The sequence below is a fragment of the Cupressus sempervirens genome, chromosome 1 (genome assembly GCF_028749045.1).
Source record: "Cupressus sempervirens isolate cs-2001-9-10 chromosome 1, ASM2874904v1, whole genome shotgun sequence".
Lineage (NCBI taxonomy): Eukaryota > Viridiplantae > Streptophyta > Pinopsida > Cupressales > Cupressaceae > Cupressus > Cupressus sempervirens.
In genome coordinates, this window is record NC_143118.1 from 889,349,826 (window position 1) to 889,367,900 (window position 18,075).

An 18,075-nucleotide genomic window follows, 5' to 3' on the forward strand; every position below is an offset into this window, starting at 1 on the left:
AAATGAAAACACATGAAATATAAAATAAGTCTAAGTACATTTTTTTTGGGTGACATAGGATTGCCCTTATACCTCTGGATGCTCTTGCATCAAGAATTGTATAGCTCAATCAATAGTAGAGACAGAGTATGTTGCTGTAGCAATGAACTGTTCTAGCATAATATTCATGGAACAAGAAATTATTGTAAGGAATGAAGGAGGAAATCAAGGAACCAATGGATATCAATTTTGATAACACAAGTGCAATCAATATATTAAAAAACCCTATGATGCGCACAAAGACAAAATGCATTACAATCAAGTATCATTACCTAAGGGAATTGGTTCAAGACAAAGAGGTGAGATTGGAATATGTGAACACTGAGGAACAAATAGCAAACATACTCACTAAGGAATTACCTAAGGATGCATTTATGTATCTAAGAGGTAAACTAAGGGTTATTACCCTATTTGATGCTAACTAATGTACAATATGGTGATGCATCAACAAAGTTTCATTTAAGATATATCAAGTTGATATAGGTTGTCACACTTCAGGTGTAAAATTTAGAATATGTTGCATATGAATCAATACAAAATGTACATAGTAGATTTAAAGTATGTATCCTTTAGCATTTGATTTCAAAGAGGGAGAGTTTAGTATCTCAAGAGGGAGATTAATTTTAAAAGTACAAAGAAAAGTGGTGACAGATGTAAGATGGAGAATTTATTTGGAAGTTGCTTAGAAAAATCCAAGTAGAATCATAGAGGGAGTTGGTATGGATGAAAATTAGAATGAAACTAAGGATATTATCTAATTTATCATACTTTTATCATTATATGATTAACATTTTGTAATGCCATCAATGCCAAAGAGGGAGATTGTTGTACACAATTCTTCTAATTATATGTTGTCATTGATGTTACACAAATTTTAGTACTAATTGAGTGGTTGGGAATCAAAGGAATATAAGTACTAATAGAGTGGTTAGGCATAAAAGGAATCTCAGTACTAGCCAAGTGGTCAGACATCAAAGAAATCTTGGTGCTAGCCGAGTAGTCAAACAATGAAGGAATCCCAGTATTAATCGAGTGGTTAATCCCAATATTAACAGAGTATCAATAGATTACACTTGTTAATTAATTGAATAATTGAGGCCAACTAGTTGGATGTTTAATGAATATTTAAAAATGCATTGAAGCTGACTTGGTAAAGCTAATGATATATAAGAAAGATCAAGAACTGGAAGTAAATAGAGAATGTGAACAAGGTGGAATGAGATGAATATGTAATCAAAGAAAGGAAAGAGTAGAAAAGTGTGAAGGATGAGAAACAAAGAATATTTTGATCATTAAGGATCTAGAGGTCAAGCCAAATAGAGATTTGAATATGCAAAAGAAGTTATTTCTTAGATTAGGTCAAATTACTATTACCTTCTAACCATTATGGTAGTGAAGAAATATCCTAATAGAGTTGACTTTATAGTCAGATTGTAAATCCTCTAACAAGGTGACATTTCAAGATTGAAGTGTTTGAAGACATCTAACCAGACCACTCCTAACCAGGTGAACTAAATCCTCTAACAAGGTCATACTTAACAGTACGTATTTTAACCTTTAATAGGGTTGGCTCCTAACAAGGCTCACTTTAGAAGAGTGATTATATCGTAACTAGTTACATGGTGGTTTTCCCAAATTGGGTTTCCATATTAAATCTTTGTATCATCTGTGTTCATGTTATTTTTTTTATGCTTTATGTTTCTACAACTAAGTTACTAAAGGCTAAAAAAAATTAATATTGATAAGACTATTTTTTTAACTGAGTTACAAAAAGAACTTAGTTTTAACTAAGATGGATAAAGAATTGCATTATCAGTAAAAAAATTATTTTGACATCTAGGAATAGGGAATTATTTTTGTAGTAATTGATTCATCCCTCCCCTCTCAATTACTCTCTTCATTTCCAACAACAACATGGAGAGGTTTTAAACAAGTGATAACCAAATAATAAACATGGGATAATGAAACTCAAAACAAGATAAGAAAACACATAGACAATAATTGAGCATCCAGAGAGAGCTGATGTGATGGTGTGGTTTTGTATGATAGCTAGTCTCCTATAAAATATAGTGTGAGGGCACAATATGAGGTTCCCATTGGATCTAAGTTACCATACCTAGTATGAGGCCTCCCAAGGGAGTTAAATGACCATACCATATACAACTTGCACTAGTATGACCCAAGGGATTACACACTACTAGATTCCCTACATAGTTATTCTATCATGTGTTTGTATGTGATCTAATGTATTGAATCACATCCACGATCATTGAGTTCTCATGTCATTCTTTGATTAATGTGTGTGTTTTATCCTTGGATGCCTTTGTCTTTTGTGACTATTCTCAAATCATTATCTCTATTAGCATAGTGGAGTGGGCCTATAGGTTCCATGTGGTTTGGAGGAATTTCTACCTATACCACTGATGAGGATTAGAGAAAATATATGGATCTATTTTAAATTTAGGATATGGATATTATTGAATTATCCTTCCTTCTCTTGTCCTCTTGACTTCACTTTTGTGCTTGAACTTTGGTACAAACTCTTCTTGCTTTAAGTTATTCTTATATCTTGATGGATAACCTAAATGTTTTACTTTCATATATTTAATTTTTAATTGATGGTATGATGCCTTGATATTCATGTATTATGTACTCCCCAATGTGGAGATAAATTTAATTTTATAACGTACATTGGTATCGACATGCTCCTTCTTTGGTTGTTCAGAGTATCTTATGTGTTGCATATTTTGGCAATTGTGATCACTTATTCTTGGCTATGTTTTATTTCTTGGCATGGTGTCAAAAGTGTTTTTTGGACTATTATATTTTGAGGTTCTACATGTTTTATATCTCATCAATACCTTTTTGATGCATTTTGAATGGAGTCAATCAGAGTCTAGATTCAAAAGTTATGGCTTTTGGAGTGAAGGGCATTTTTACCACACTCATTTTAATGTTTTATCATCCCTATAAAATACTTTTTACACAAATGAGTTTTATCACACCCAATAGATTTTTTTCATTGTACAATGTTATGGAAAAGTTTTACACCCTTTTCAACATCATATCATATGATAATCAATATTGTTTGTAGTTCATTGTACCCTAGACAATGAGCATTTATGGACTTTTTTGAAGAATTTTATTTGGTTATATGGATGCCCAATTAAAAGTTGTACATTTCCAATTCAAAATAGGTCAATTATTAACACTTTTGGATTGGTTAGAAACATTGTCATGGTTCCATTACATTTTAGCCAAAAATGAACTTGTATGTTTAATCATGTAGGAATTTGTAATTGGACATAAAAATGAATGTCACATTTAATGTTAATATGGTTAATGGAACAAACCTGTCATTATTAATTAACTTAATGTAAATATATGCATTTTATAGGTAATAGCATGTTGGGATCTTTGGTTAGTTTTTTGTCTTCCTTGCTAATCTTTATGATTGATGCGTGCATGTATATATATATTATTGCAAAAAAATGCTTGTGTATGCTATATTCCCATTTCCAAGGATTCCTGGACAACACATTACATCTGCATTCATAACATAAAAAATTAATAATGATCATACTAAATATTTTCCCCTAATATATTTTATTAATAATTCAATGGTTTACTTAATTTAAATAATTATGTACCAACTATAAATACTTCAATGAAGTATTATAGATAATGTTAAATTACGTAAAGATATATATATATATATATATATATATATATATATTTAATAATATAAACTATGTTTATCAATACAATATAATTATAAATTTTATATCTTTATTTATCTCAATACATATTTAAGCATTTTTATTTAATGAACCTATTAATAAATTTGAATATTAATGTTCTAATAGTATTATTGTTATTTAAAATTTATTGAAGGCCAATATAATTACATATTATCTAAAAATATTATCTTTATATTGTGTATGTAGTTTTTTTCACTATGTAAAATTTTCCATTGAGTAGATAGTACCTTTCATTGTTACAACATTTTTTTTATGAAGGGTTCAGACCTACGAGGCAACTCAACGAGGCACAAAGCCTATGAGCTACCATTGCTACAACATTTATTAATATTAACTTATAAATTTTAAAAGATTAATATATATCTTGGATTATAATTCTTGAAATTGTCTTTTCCTACCCTTCATTAGAAGATTATTGAGAGAGTTTTAATTTTAAAAAAAAATATTTATGTGTATGCACTTAACTCACCGTGATTATTTAATAACAAAAAGATGATGACATATATCCAAAGGTACCACCTGCAATAATTTGTATAAATTTGAAGGTAAATACAATCACCAAAGTTATTTTTTTAATATTAGAAAAAGAGAAGGGATTAACTAATGTCAAATATAGTAAGCTATGCAAACCTTATGCCAACAATTCTTTTGAAATCATCTTCAAGGGTTCGTAACATGTACTTGTAAAAATTGTAAGGTATTGCTTCACTCGATATAAACTGCATACAATGAAGCATGTTGATTCATTGAAAAAACACTTTGAAATATAAACCATAATAATTTCCAACAAGGAGTTTAAGTACTATAATTAGACAAGCAATAAATTAGATATGAAGGCAAGGGAGAGTATATGTGAGACACACACCATACACTCTAAAATGAAAGGAAATAAAATTGTAAAAAGTTATTAGTATAGTCTATGTGTACCTTAATGAATCCCAACCGCATTGTAGTATAATCTGACTTGTTCACAGATCCCCAAAATTGTTTGAAAAAGGAAATCTAAAGATAAAGATAACATTGTCAATAATAACACTAATAAAATTGTTGCATGAATTTCTTAAATAAAACTATAATATACTTGAATTTTTGCCCAAAATTTAATTTAAATTGAATCATAAATAAACACATATGATTTTATTATTTTATATTTTGTTGTGTAAAACAATGAAGTTAAAATATTTATCAATGTTATTTATTGGTTCCATTTTTCTCTCTCTCTCAATACTTCCCTGATCTACATGGATTAAGATTCATTTCTTAATGCATTTAAAAATAGTTACTAAACATATGTCATATAATTAATGCATTCTAGGATGGAATAATGTTGTCCTTGTTTTTGATGTGACCAAATCCAAAATTTTCCATGCATTTCTAGTACTATGTAACACTAAGCATATGTTGGTCTTGATGATACCTCAAGCCAATCAAAGTTTACGAGTACCAATTGATTTACCATTCAACGAATTTAGGTTGATGTATATAAAGAATATAGAAATAATAGTGAAGGGTACATCTTGTAAGGAATCATAGAATTTGGTTGACTTACAAAATGCTTAAGATTTGTAGTATGTTGAAAACATTAAAAATCAACAATTACACCTTATGCTACAATGGGTACACTGAAGAGATATTGAAAGTAAAGTAGAGAATAAATACATCTTATTGAGCAAGATAATCATAAACCATTACCATTAACCTTAACCTTAAATATTCTAAGAAATATTAAAGTGTAACCCTAACCATAATCACTGAAATTATAAAAAAAACCCTATGTTTAAGAATGGAACTCACTATAGTTGTAAATTTAAACTCAATCCTAACTTAACCCTAATCAATATTGTAACCTTAATCATACTATTAACCATGATGCATCCCTCCCCAAATCATTATTATAACCCTAAACCTATTGATAACCCCATTCCTAACTCTCATTATAATCGTAACTCACATTAAACCCTAATCCTAAACAAGATCATAATCAAAACTTGAAATGCAATTCTAATTGTAACCATAGTATAAATCTAAGCACTTATTGTAACTATAACCCTAAATATTAACCCTAATCTAAACCATAACTCTAGCTATAATTACAATCATGAAAGAAACCTTAAACTCAATCATAATAATAATCATAATCACAAACCCTTTAAATATTTATTAAAATTGAAATATTAATAATGTTATATAATTATAACCCTACCGTTTGATCCTTCAATAATAACGAGCTTATATGGTAGTGTTCTAAGGTCTAATATGTTATTAATTTGCCACATATTGCATCCATGGGTTAGTGTGTTGTGGCAAAATCTTTATTTGCCTTGGGCATTCTAATGACATGGCAATCTATAGGATTTCTCAGTTTCATTTATTTTGGTTTCCTCTTCATGATTATCATGTTACTTGGGGGGGGGCGGGGGGGGGGGGGGGGGGGGGTGGGTGTGAATCAGAATCTTAAACACTTAATCTTTTCACCAATTGACTCACATCTATCAGTAAACTTGTGCATGCAAAACTTGTAATGTAAATCTATTGTAACATATAAATCTAATGTATCACATGCATGAAAATAAACACATAACACAATATTTGTTATGGTTACAATGTTTGATCATAAAATACGATCTACCCTACAAGGGGTTTGCTATATTAAAAGCTTAAGAGACTGGTAGGTCTCACCTTGTTAGAGGATTTAACACTTACAAAAAATTAAGGACTCTATTAGGAGATTTATAAAGATATATTAAGACCACTTTGTTAAGAGATTTACCCTGATTCAAGTTGGTTAAAACTAATTCAATACCTAACTCTCAATTTTCTTTGTAAATTGATTTTGAGTCTTCTCCTTGCTAATTGATCCTCTCCTTTGATATGATAATATTTTCTTCCCCTTTCACTTCACTGCTATGAATAGATTAGTTACTCTATTAAGTGATACCAAAACCTTGTTACTAACTTCTGATCTGATCTTGATCCTTCACTTTATTCCTTGTTTGTATGTATACACTTCTCCATTCTTTCCCTTTCTTACTTACTCATACATACTCTCATCCTTGGTCTAGGTTAAGATCGTTGCTATTTAAAGAGTTTTCTAGATGGTTCCATAATAGCCTCTTTATATGAATTGTTGATCACAAATCATAGGGATATAGAATACATTCCATTAACACATAAAACTCTCTGTAAAAACCTCTACAAGAATTAAACGTTCCTTCCACGTCAATTCAAAAATGTGTTACTTTAGAATTTATTCCATTCCTAACTTTTATGTAAACTCTGCATTGATTGATCATTACTATTTTTTGATACTCGACATTGCTATTTCCTGGTCTATATAGTGCTCATCACACACTGTGTCAGTGGACACTTGCATTCTTGAAACTTTCTCGATCGCTATTGAGATTGACTCATTTTAAAATACTCGGTGACCATACACTTACTTAGCTCCTACAAGGCTCGGTGTATACTTGCTTATGTACATGACTTGGCCTATGTAGAGTTATCTCAATCACAGTGATGATCATTTGACACTGCCTTGTAAATGACTAAGTGGTTGACACTAATAGACAACAATGGTTAGAGATACCAACACTATCCCCCTTTGACATTAGTGGAAAAAAACTTTGTCATATTTACATCTTTACAATAGAATTTGATAATGAGCTCTCCCCCTAAGTCTTATGACTTATGCCAATAAATAATGAATTAAAAATGGAAAAATGAATAACAAATTCATTTCCCCTAATTCAAATATCTTTCTCTCTTTACCTTTATTTGAAATCTCATTTCATTTCTCCCTTTACATTAAATTCCCCTTTGTTCTTGAACACTATATGTCACTATTGCTAGATTGAATACGTAAAAGTAATCCATATTTGTCAATGAATTCCATATGAACTCTTGTGATCATGGACAATGCATGATCCCATGTGGTTCTTTCTATTTTCAAAATATGATTATGCAATTAAATTCTTGCAACCAAATCAATTAAACTATCGTCCACTAAAAAATTATGATCTTCTATGATAAGATCTTGGGTTGGTTTTAGTTCTCTCTACATGACCTCCAAATGAGGTATCATCATTTCCTAAATAGAGATCAATTTGGATCTCATATTGTTGTCACCTACTCAAAGCTTGTCCAATGTGTCTTGAGCATTCAATAGATTATTGAATTGATCAATGCTTGATTCAGATGATTCTAAAATAATGCTACTGGATCTCTTCATCTCACCCTGAATTTGATTTATTTGTGCCTAAATATTTTTTTGTGAATCTTGGCACATCTAATAAATTTTTTTACAAATTTTTTACCTTCTATACTAGTTCTAGCATAACATGTACTTTCTCTTATAATTTAGCTTTGTTCTCAGCAATGTTTATGGAAACTTTGTCCACAACCCTAGTTTCAAATATTCTCATAGACCAATCCATTTGTTTCTCATTTGACTCCATGTTACCAACATTCACTTGATCAACTATTTTTACAAGCTAGTTGATTATTGGTGCATCTTGATCAAAATTTTGAATGTCAAAAGCATTAACAAAAATATTCTTTACATCATGTAGTATTTGTTAGCATGAATGATGATGATATTCCTCTGGAGAAGTATCCTAAGCATTGGTGAGTATTGACATCTTGCATTCATGATTGTTTTTGTCATTGATGTCAACATAATAGTAAGTTTTTGAAGACTGGAAAAGTAGTAGACAAAGATCTTAGCTGTACGGACAATGCCTTGATTATCTGGTGATGCACAACTATAGACATGATCTATGCTATGTCCTAATAATGTCATTTAATGTGAAAAATGTAAGTTGAAGATGTGCAAAAGTTGTACTTGATTTACATAGAGTAATACAAAGATAGAGTACTTGTGAAGCAATTTTTGATGTTTTCATTATAGCCTTTGGAAATGAAATAATTTGTTGATGCATGGTCAGCCAGTGACTTATGATAGTCTGATGATGATGTTAGCAGATGGGCAAGCCCTAGTGTTGCACATGTGAAAATTTTTATAGACTATGAGCTGATAGTGCTATTGTAATTGTAAATTAATGTTATCTTATTATAATTAATTGGAAAAACCTCAAGGCTGACTCAAGGAATTATTTTGAAGATATGGTATAAAGGAAAGATATTTTCATTGTTTATAACATGATTGTAAGATTGAAGTGTATGCAAAATGTGAAAAGAAACAAAGTGTTTACTGAATGCGAGTAAGCGAACCAAGGGATCATCGGATGCAAGATTTGTAATTTGGTTACAGGATTAGAAGGAGCATACGTCTAGTTGACAAGTCATGAAGAGAAATAACCAGTCTTACTCATTTCTATTATTCTACAAGGAATAATATAGAGATAATTTTGATAGTGGGTTCATTGATCTTTCCCTTGAAGCTATTTGGGAAGTGAGTCCAATTGTCTTCCACAACTCCTAATAGGGTTGGAATCTCCTAACATGGATTCAAAGTCTCCTAATAAGGACTGATATGTACTAAATGTTGTTATTAACTCATAATAGGGTTCATCCTCTAACAAGTAATATTTATAATAGTACATCATCTTGTGGGTACCATCCCCACCAGGGTCTTCCCTTTGATCAAGGGTTTCCCTAGTTAACATCTCTGGTGTTATTGTGCATGAGTATCTTGTTGTGGTTTTTTTATTATATTTCCCAAATGGTTAAAGTTTAATAAAGCTTGATAATTGTGATATTAGTTCGATAACTGATTCACACTCCCCCCAGTTATATTAGTGGGCTATATATTCTAACAATTGTTATTAGAGTGCTAGGTCCTTGAAGGAGAAGCTTAATAGCTTTGAGAGATCAATGACGAATCTTTTTAGAAAGGATAGTCCTAGATTTGATGGGGCCAACTATGATAGTTGAAAAGGAACCTTATTGGATAATAGAGAATGGTATTCACATCACATGACTAGTGATATGAAGAAGTTTGTTAAATTCAGGAACTATGATGGAGGCATTGTTAGAGTTGTTAACAATGTAGCCTATAATATTATAGGGATTCAATCCATTACTTTAGATGGAAGAACTAACATTGAAGATTTTTATTTTTTTGATGGAATAAAGCATAATTTATTGAGTATTGGATAGTTGATGGACAATGGGTATCAATTTAATTCATAGAAAATACTTGTACTATTAAGAATAAATATGGTAAGATGATTAGAACTAGGTCCATAGGTAATTTATTTCAGTTGAATCCCACTTAAATGACATGTTTGCTTGCTAAAGTGGATAATAGTTGATTATGATATAGGAGATTCTATCATATAAACTTTGATAATAATATAAAAGGTAGTAGCACATTTGTAGTCAAAGATTTGCCTAAGATAATAAATCCTACTAATGTTGTTTGCAAAGAATGTATTTTGGCTAAGCATAAGAAGGCATTATTTATCAACAAGAAGTTCAAAACCATAGAGAAGTTGGAGATTGTTCGCATAGATTTGAGTTGTCCCTCTAGAACAAGAGGATTCTATGGTGAGAGGTATTTCATGATTTTTGTTGACGATTTCACTAGAATGATGTGGGTAGCATTTCTTAAAGAGAATTCTAAAGCTTTTGAGAAGTTTAAGGTATTTAAGAATAGAGTTAAGAATGAATCCAATGTTAAGATAAAATACTTGAGATTAGATAGAGGAGGAGAATTCACCTCTAGAGAGTTTAATATGTTTTGTGAAGAGAATAGAATCAAGAGACAATTATCTTCACCTAGGACACCTGAATAGAATATGATTGCACATAGAAGAAACAAATCAATAGTAGAGGCAACAAGAGTGATGTTATTTGAGAATGATGTATCCAAGACATTTTGGAGAGAAGTAGTCAATACAACAGTGTACACCATAAACAAAGTACATATCAGAAAAGGTATGAGCAAGCTCCCTTATGAATTATGGTTTGGTCATTCACAATCAGTTAAGTATTCCAAAATATTTGGAAGTAAGTGTTATATTAAGAGAGATGCTAATATTGGTAAGTTTGATCCAAGAAGTGATGAAGGTATGTTTCTTGGATATTCAATGTGTAAGAGCTAGATATAGTAGAATATGTGTGTGTATTGAATATGTAATGCCAAGATCTAATCCACTAGATTGAAACCCTAGCATGAATATGTATGAGAAAGAAATGCATAGATTTGAATAAGATAAGAAAGTATGCCAAGCCCCCAAGGCTAAAGTACTCCTACCAAACTCATAATTCATAATTTCTACCCCATGATTGTACCTTTGAATGCTTGAATATTGATAATGGTGGATCAAGGAGGATAAGATCTCTCTTGCTCCAAATAGATGTTCACAATGGCATGGTCATAAAAATACTTAATATCGACAATAGCTTGATCTTCTATATCATTCTCTTGCAATCTTGCATTCTCTTAGCATCATCTTGTTCTCTTGTTATCTCTTGATTCTAGTTGTAAATGGATGCAAATGAGAGTCTTTATGTAGAGGCTTCAAGGTGAGGCTCCTAGACTAATGTGAGGACCCATAATTCAAGTTTCACCTCAAATTATGGTCAAATCAAAATAACTAACTAAAGAGGGAAAATAAGTAAATTAATCTCGAACTAAAACCCTTCCACATTCAAATCTAAAAGCCTGACATTATGTTACCCCACTTTTTACCATAGTCCAATTTTGCAAAGTGGAGGATTTAACTCATATTATGTATGGATCGGTCGATTCAATTGTTTCTTCCTTCCTCAAAGTGTTAAGTTTCTCCATCGGGTTTCCATCTTTTTGTCTTTTCCCACATTATATAGCTGGGTGGGTATTCCTTATTGTCATAAGTCATATGGGTAGTCTAGATCCTTACTCGATGGATATTCTTGAATAATTCTACATTAGATGAATTTACTTGAAATTCATTTTGATCTGAGTGTAAAGCAAGTTGAACTGGCAAAAAATAAGGTTTCTTCTTCTCCATAGCGGGTTTTTGCACCCCGAAGGTGAAACTCCGCAGGGATCCATAAATGTTATTTGTAGGCCGAAACAAGGAAAGGTAAGCCATATTATGGATGAATCATTCAAATATTGTCATGTTTTCATAGTGGGAATCATTCAGAATTCACCATAATGATTAGAATAAGCATCAGCGGAAAACTCAGAAATAGCTTCTCCTTTGGCTGGTTTCAAACCAAAAGGTAAGTTTTTCGAAAAGGCCTAAATAGAAGGGTAAAGTTACTAGTGGGCCCCATTTTTCACTTGTGAAGCCTTCTTTATGTTTTTCAAAGGCTTATAGTAAAGTGCTTAAGGCAGAAAAGGTAAAGCGAAAGCTTAAGCGAAAAAATGGAAATCACCTTCTCCATTGTGGGTTTTCTACCCTCGAGACCAATAATCTGCATCTAATGAAAAATCACTACTAAAAGCATGGTAAGTATTTGAATAGATCACAAGATGTGTTTGGGACAAAAATAGAAGAAAAATAGTGAAATTTGTAAGGATATTTTGAGCAGAATCTAGCCAAGTGGATTTTTCTTCAGGGGGTACTATGTTCTTGATTTTTCGAAACTGGGTGAAAATGGAAAGGTAAGTCAGTAATAAAGGAGAGTTACTATTGGGCCAATGGAAATAGTGAAATGACAAGGAGAAATCCATTTGAACCCTTACATTTACTAACCCAATGGATTTATCCTTAAAGTTGCTCGTGTGGCGCAAATTATGGAATTTAACGGGCAGATCAAGGGTTTTTATATAAAGAAGAACATAACAGAATTTCAAATCACCGCTTTACTGTTATACTATTATATTGAATAGTACTTTAGAAAAAATTCAAAGTTTAGGGTTCATTTTCTTACATTATCACAATTGTTGAATTTCTATCATTCTATATCGGGAAAAATGGCATCAAGATTCTCTGGTTTTGATGGGCTGGGTGGAATCAAGTCAATGTGGCAAAGTATCTCTGATACTTCACTATGTTTCTTTGATATGTAAGATTTTCAGAGAAGGCTGAGAACTGAGCCGATTCACCCTATAATGGAGAAGATTTGAGGAAGTGGACTGGTGGAAGCAGCCAGGTTTCCTATTGCAGTACAAGTTTCAGAGCTAATTGTGGAATGTATCAATCATTACAACCCGGACACCAAGAAGATCCTATTGCTTGATCAAATGGTATTGATTTCAATTGATAGGCAAGTGGTGGTGAATTTTCTATGGATTCTAGAATGAGAGGAGTTCTCTGAGCTAACAATCAGAGGAGCCATGTCCGAATTCTCCCTGAAGAAGATGGTGTGGTGAAAGGAGATCATGAATTTCTGGTTCCAAAAGCCTAGAAGGGCAAAGAGTAAGGTCCCTAAAACCATATTTGGCATGGATATTAAGCTTAAAATTGTGGATATTTTAGTCCTCTTGCATCAACTAAAAGGTTAAGTAGAAGCATTCAATTTTATAGAACAATACTTCTTTATGGTGCAAATTATCTGCTCAGACACATAGTATGTTGATTGGGCGTATGAAGCTAGTGAACATCTTTCTAGGGCTCTTAGTGTAGCCAAGTTTTACAATTCATTTTATATGTCATCTTTCTTGATATATATGTTGGCTTCCCTACAATTATGGTCGGGACTCCCTAGAATAGAGAATTTTCCTAAAAATGTAAAAGTTATGAGTTTTATCCATGCTTGCAGTTACAGAATAGCTATGCAGAGTATATCCAAGTTAATGATGCATTTACTATGAGAATCTACAGGGAACTCCAAGGGTGTTTGGAGTGGAGGTTTAGCCCAGAAACAATGGTGGTCATCAGCTAGTTTGGCTATTATTTTATTCAATTCTCATCTTTCTCTTATTTGCATCTTGCAATGTTTGATAGATTTCCCCTGAAGCTACCTAGATATCCAGATGATATGATTGTGCTCATCGAGGTCATCAGGAAAGTAATTCAAGTAAATGTGCTGAGCACTAGTTTGAGAAAGAAGGGGTATGAATTCTCCATACAAGTTGGAGCTTATAGTTGTGAGTCTAGATCTGATGCAAAGAACATACTCAAAGCGTTCAAGAACAAATATAGACTGGAGGAGTATGAAGTGGTAAGGCCTGTGTTTGATCCAAATAGGTATGCTAGAGATGTGCTCCAAATCAAAAGCATCATCAAACATGTAACTACCATGGAAGATTACTGGGCTGATTGCAGAGATGAGCTAGAGAGCCGAGATAGCGCCTTTTCTAGACTTACAATAGATCAAATCAAGACCTATGGCATCAACTTGGATGTAGGAGGGCTAGAAGATGATGGTCAAAATATGTATAGTAATATATATTTGACCAAATTGAGAAGCATTCCAATCAGCTCTGAGCCATGTGTAAATATAGAAGAAGATATTGATGTTATGATGGCTTAGATCATTAAGAGAACTGAGAAATGGGTTGAGTGGACAAAAAAAAAGAGCCAAAGCAAGAGCAAGCCTACTCAAGCTTCTCCAGCTGCTGCTACTCCCACTTCCTCTCAAAGAACCACACCCAGTGCTACAACTTCAGCTACTAAAGGGCTAGCTCAATCTGTAGGAGGAGGTGATCAAACCCCGGAGAAGAATATTTCAATAGCTCCAACTTGCCAAGGAGGTTCTCTACTAGTGATTGGAGCTCAAGTTGGTACTGAAGAAAAAGGGACAAAAGAGCCAAAAGATGGAATCAATGCTCTAGCTTTGCCTCCTCACACTACCACAATTCCATCTCCACATGTTACCCCAATTTCATCTCCTCATCACAGCCCTACTCCATCTATAGGTGCTTCTCTTTTGAAGCCAACTGGTTCTCCTATCTAGATAGTAGAAATTGGAGATGATAAGAGCAACAACAACGAGTCCACTAAATTTGATGAAGCTACAAAGAGAACTCAAGAAGAAGAGAATGTCTCAGGTTCATCTCGGCTCCTCTCTCAAGATTTGAAGAACCCCTTCTCTACAACAATAGTAGCAATGACTCTAGTAAAGAAGAAAATGTTCAGCATAGAGTCACTTGGAATGGCTTCTAAGGTGATTGGTATAGAGTCCTAGCTTGAAGACACCTTAGAAAGAAAAAGAAAGAGGAAAGGTGAAAGTGTTCCTACAAAGGATGTTGTGTCTCAAGCGGTATGCTCTAGGTCAGCTATGGTAAAAGCTAAGAAATAGAAAACTTTGTCCATACTTGGGCAGGATCTAGATACCGGACATTTGACTATGGAAATTGCAAAACCAAATAAAGTAGGGAGGATTGAGGATATGACTCTTGAAGACTTCACTTTGCATTCAATTGATCTTGGAGAGGCCAGGCATGATACAAAAATTGGCTTATGGAGATCAGGCAATGAGATAATAGAAGGCCAGTTAGAAAGCCTCAAATTGTCAAAGATTAAGATGACAGCTAAGATAGAGGAACTCAAAAGATTCATCAGGCAGCTAGTTATTCCATTGGCAACCATTACTAGTGTGTCTGCTACTAAGAATCCTATAGCAGAAGAAGTGCAAGTGTTCATCTCATAGCTTCAGAAAGATAGACATTTTGGTTAGATTGGGAAAGAGTGGATTGATAAACTCAATGTGGATGGAGTTGCTTTGATTGATCAAATTGGGAATTTTCTCCTTTGATTGGAGATTGAGAAAGATAATATCTCATCTAATCAATGCACTTTTATTGTGGAGAAAGCACGATGCGATGAGTGTATTTCTCTCCTAAAAATGATTATCCAGATGAAGGCAAAGGAGGCAGTTGAAGTAAAGATTTGAAGAAAGGAACTAAACCCCTATTTGAATGGCTCTAGGGTATGCAATTCATGCTAGAGATGATTCAAGAAACTAAAAAAGGACTCAAGGAAATAGAAGATAAAGTGAAGAGAACTCAAGATATGGCATTTGAACTGATAAAAGGATTACACACTGATCCACAAACTAGTGGTCAAGGGAGAGCCCTTATTGGAGTAGAGATAATGAAGAAAAACTTATCCATGTATTTAAGTAACCTATCAGGAATGGCTTCAAGCGTTCAAAACAGAGTGATAGAGATACAAACACTAGGTGGATGCATACACATAGCTGCTGAAGAATTGACAGGACATCTAAATTATGTGAAAGAATTGGCTCGAGAACACTCCAAATGACTCTTTAGATTCAATAATGTACACGTGCCTAGTCATAAGGAATTAATTCCCATTATAGTCACTGCCAAGGCATATAGGGCAAAATTTGAAAAGGGGAAGAAGTCTAAATGATTCGATGATGCCTCCTTTTCACCTTCTTTTGTGACTTCTACCAATTTTGTAAACTTTGTAATATGAAAAATTGGCATCTTGCCATTTGTCTCCTCAGAAGATGAACTGATTTAGATTCCTATTGTAACTGTCATCTCTCAAAATCTATATGTATGAAGTTGAATGATTAATGAAAGGTCAGCAAATTTTTGGTGTGAAGTACTTTTTGTTGCAGAGTCAATTAAATGGTATTTTATGTCAATCATTTTCTGTTCCAGTAGGTATTGTGTTCAGTCTATGTTTCCTTTTTGTTTTACAGAGAATTAAGGAAGAATAGAGCTTCTTTCCCCTATTTTCAAGATTATGAATGAATGTGACAAGTATTGTTATGATTCATTCGGCTAAAGATTTTGTTAATTTTCCTGGTTTATTAGTTATAGTTTAGATTTGAATTTGAACTTATTCTAATCTTATGTGAATAGATTTATGGATTCATAAGATGTGTGGATATGTGAATCTGTTTTAGTATTGAGAAGTTTTTCTTGCCTAAATTAAGTTCTAGTTAGGATTAATTTGGTTTGCCTCTTCTACTCTTGGGTTAAGAGCATACCCCACATTATTTTTAGGAATAAAAAATAATTCCTTGAACATCATTCACACAGGGAGCTGTGCCTACCAATTTAGAGAGAAGCTAGTAATTAGAGAATGGATTTTCAACTGTTGTAAATAGATATTGTTCATCATTCAGGCATTAAGAGTCATATCTTCACAAGAAACAAGAAAGGACAAATCTATTTACCAACACATTAATTTAGGGACCCTCTGGGAACAAAATTCAAAAAGGGGGATCAAATCCAAAAGAAGGTAAAAGATATTGACCTTGACCTAGGTCAAGGATGACCTCAACCCTACCCTATGTTGGGGTTGAATTGGTTGACCTTGCCCTAGGTTAGGGTCGACCTAGGGATCAAAACCAAAAATAGAGTAGAAAATAGGTGGTCATGAGAATGCCCAAAAACCTAGAAATAATTTCAGAATAGGATTAAATGCTAGGACTAAGCACAAAATTCTATAATGAATATAATGTAGGCTAGGAGGACCTATACCTAAATTCTACCTAAAAATAGAGCCATATTGAAGGGAAAATAAGGAGAATCTTCTAGATCCTAACCCTAATCTGACCTAGAGCAAAGGAATCAAGTGCATAATGCATCCTAAATACAAATATATCATGATAAATATACTAAAAGAGGGTGATAAACCTACCAAGATGGAAGTGCTTCCATTTTAAGATGATACATTTATCCCCCACTTTAGCTCATATATGACACTATGTGAATATGCAAGCTAAAGTGAGAAAACATCATAGTAAATAAAAAGGATATAGCTAAGTCCTCAATATAGAGATCCTGTAGAAGACTATTAGAACCTGCAACACACAAGGTTAATGACAAAATTCATAAACCACCTAAAGCTTACTAAATGACACTTGAGAAGTGCATAAAGCCCCTTATGCTCCCTTGTTTCAACTTTCTATTTCTGAAGGGTGAAATAAGGTGATAAGGATATTTTAGACACTGGATATGCAATTTGTTGAAAATATATTTCTTAAATACATTAGAAATATTTATAACACATCTAAATTGATTTAAGGAGTTAGGTATTTGAATCATGATTCCAACACCACTGATGACACTGAAAACAAAGTTACCGAACTCAAGTTATGATGAAAAGAGTGAATGTCTATCTAAATGTTTGAGAAAAAGGGGAATTTGAGTTTACCTTGAGTAAACCATAAAATAAACCCTAAATTTAAGTATAAATAATGGAAAAGAAGTCATACTTACCCATTCTTACCTTTTTTAGATTTAAAAAGAGAAAGCAAGATGCCGAGGAGAGAAGAACTTTGAGAGACATGCATGGAGTTGCTGAGACAGTGCCTAGCTATTAGACAGTCAATTCCTAAGGTGAGTTTAATGTTGTTTGTTTCTATACTTTTCAAGTTCTTTGATTTATATAGGACAGGTCAACCTTGACCCTTAAAGGTTGACCTTGACCCAGTAATGTCAACCTTGATCGAA

The 18,075-nt window shown here is 32.8% G+C and overlaps 1 protein-coding gene across 2 annotated transcripts in view; it reads right to left on the reverse strand.

The window, feature by feature from the left end:
• Positions 1-18,075, reverse strand: part of LOC149580707 (MLO-like protein 1) — a 406,166-nt gene that overhangs the window by 130,674 nt on the left and 257,417 nt on the right. For both annotated transcript variants that reach the window (XM_089814525.1, XM_089814517.1), the window contains exons 7-9: positions 4,728-4,802; positions 4,431-4,519; positions 4,270-4,319 (exon numbers count right to left, since the gene is read on the reverse strand). In XM_089814525.1, coding sequence (XP_089670651.1) covers positions 4,270-4,319; positions 4,431-4,519; positions 4,728-4,802 — 214 coding nt within the window. The remainder of the gene's footprint in view (positions 1-4,269; positions 4,320-4,430; positions 4,520-4,727; positions 4,803-18,075) is intronic.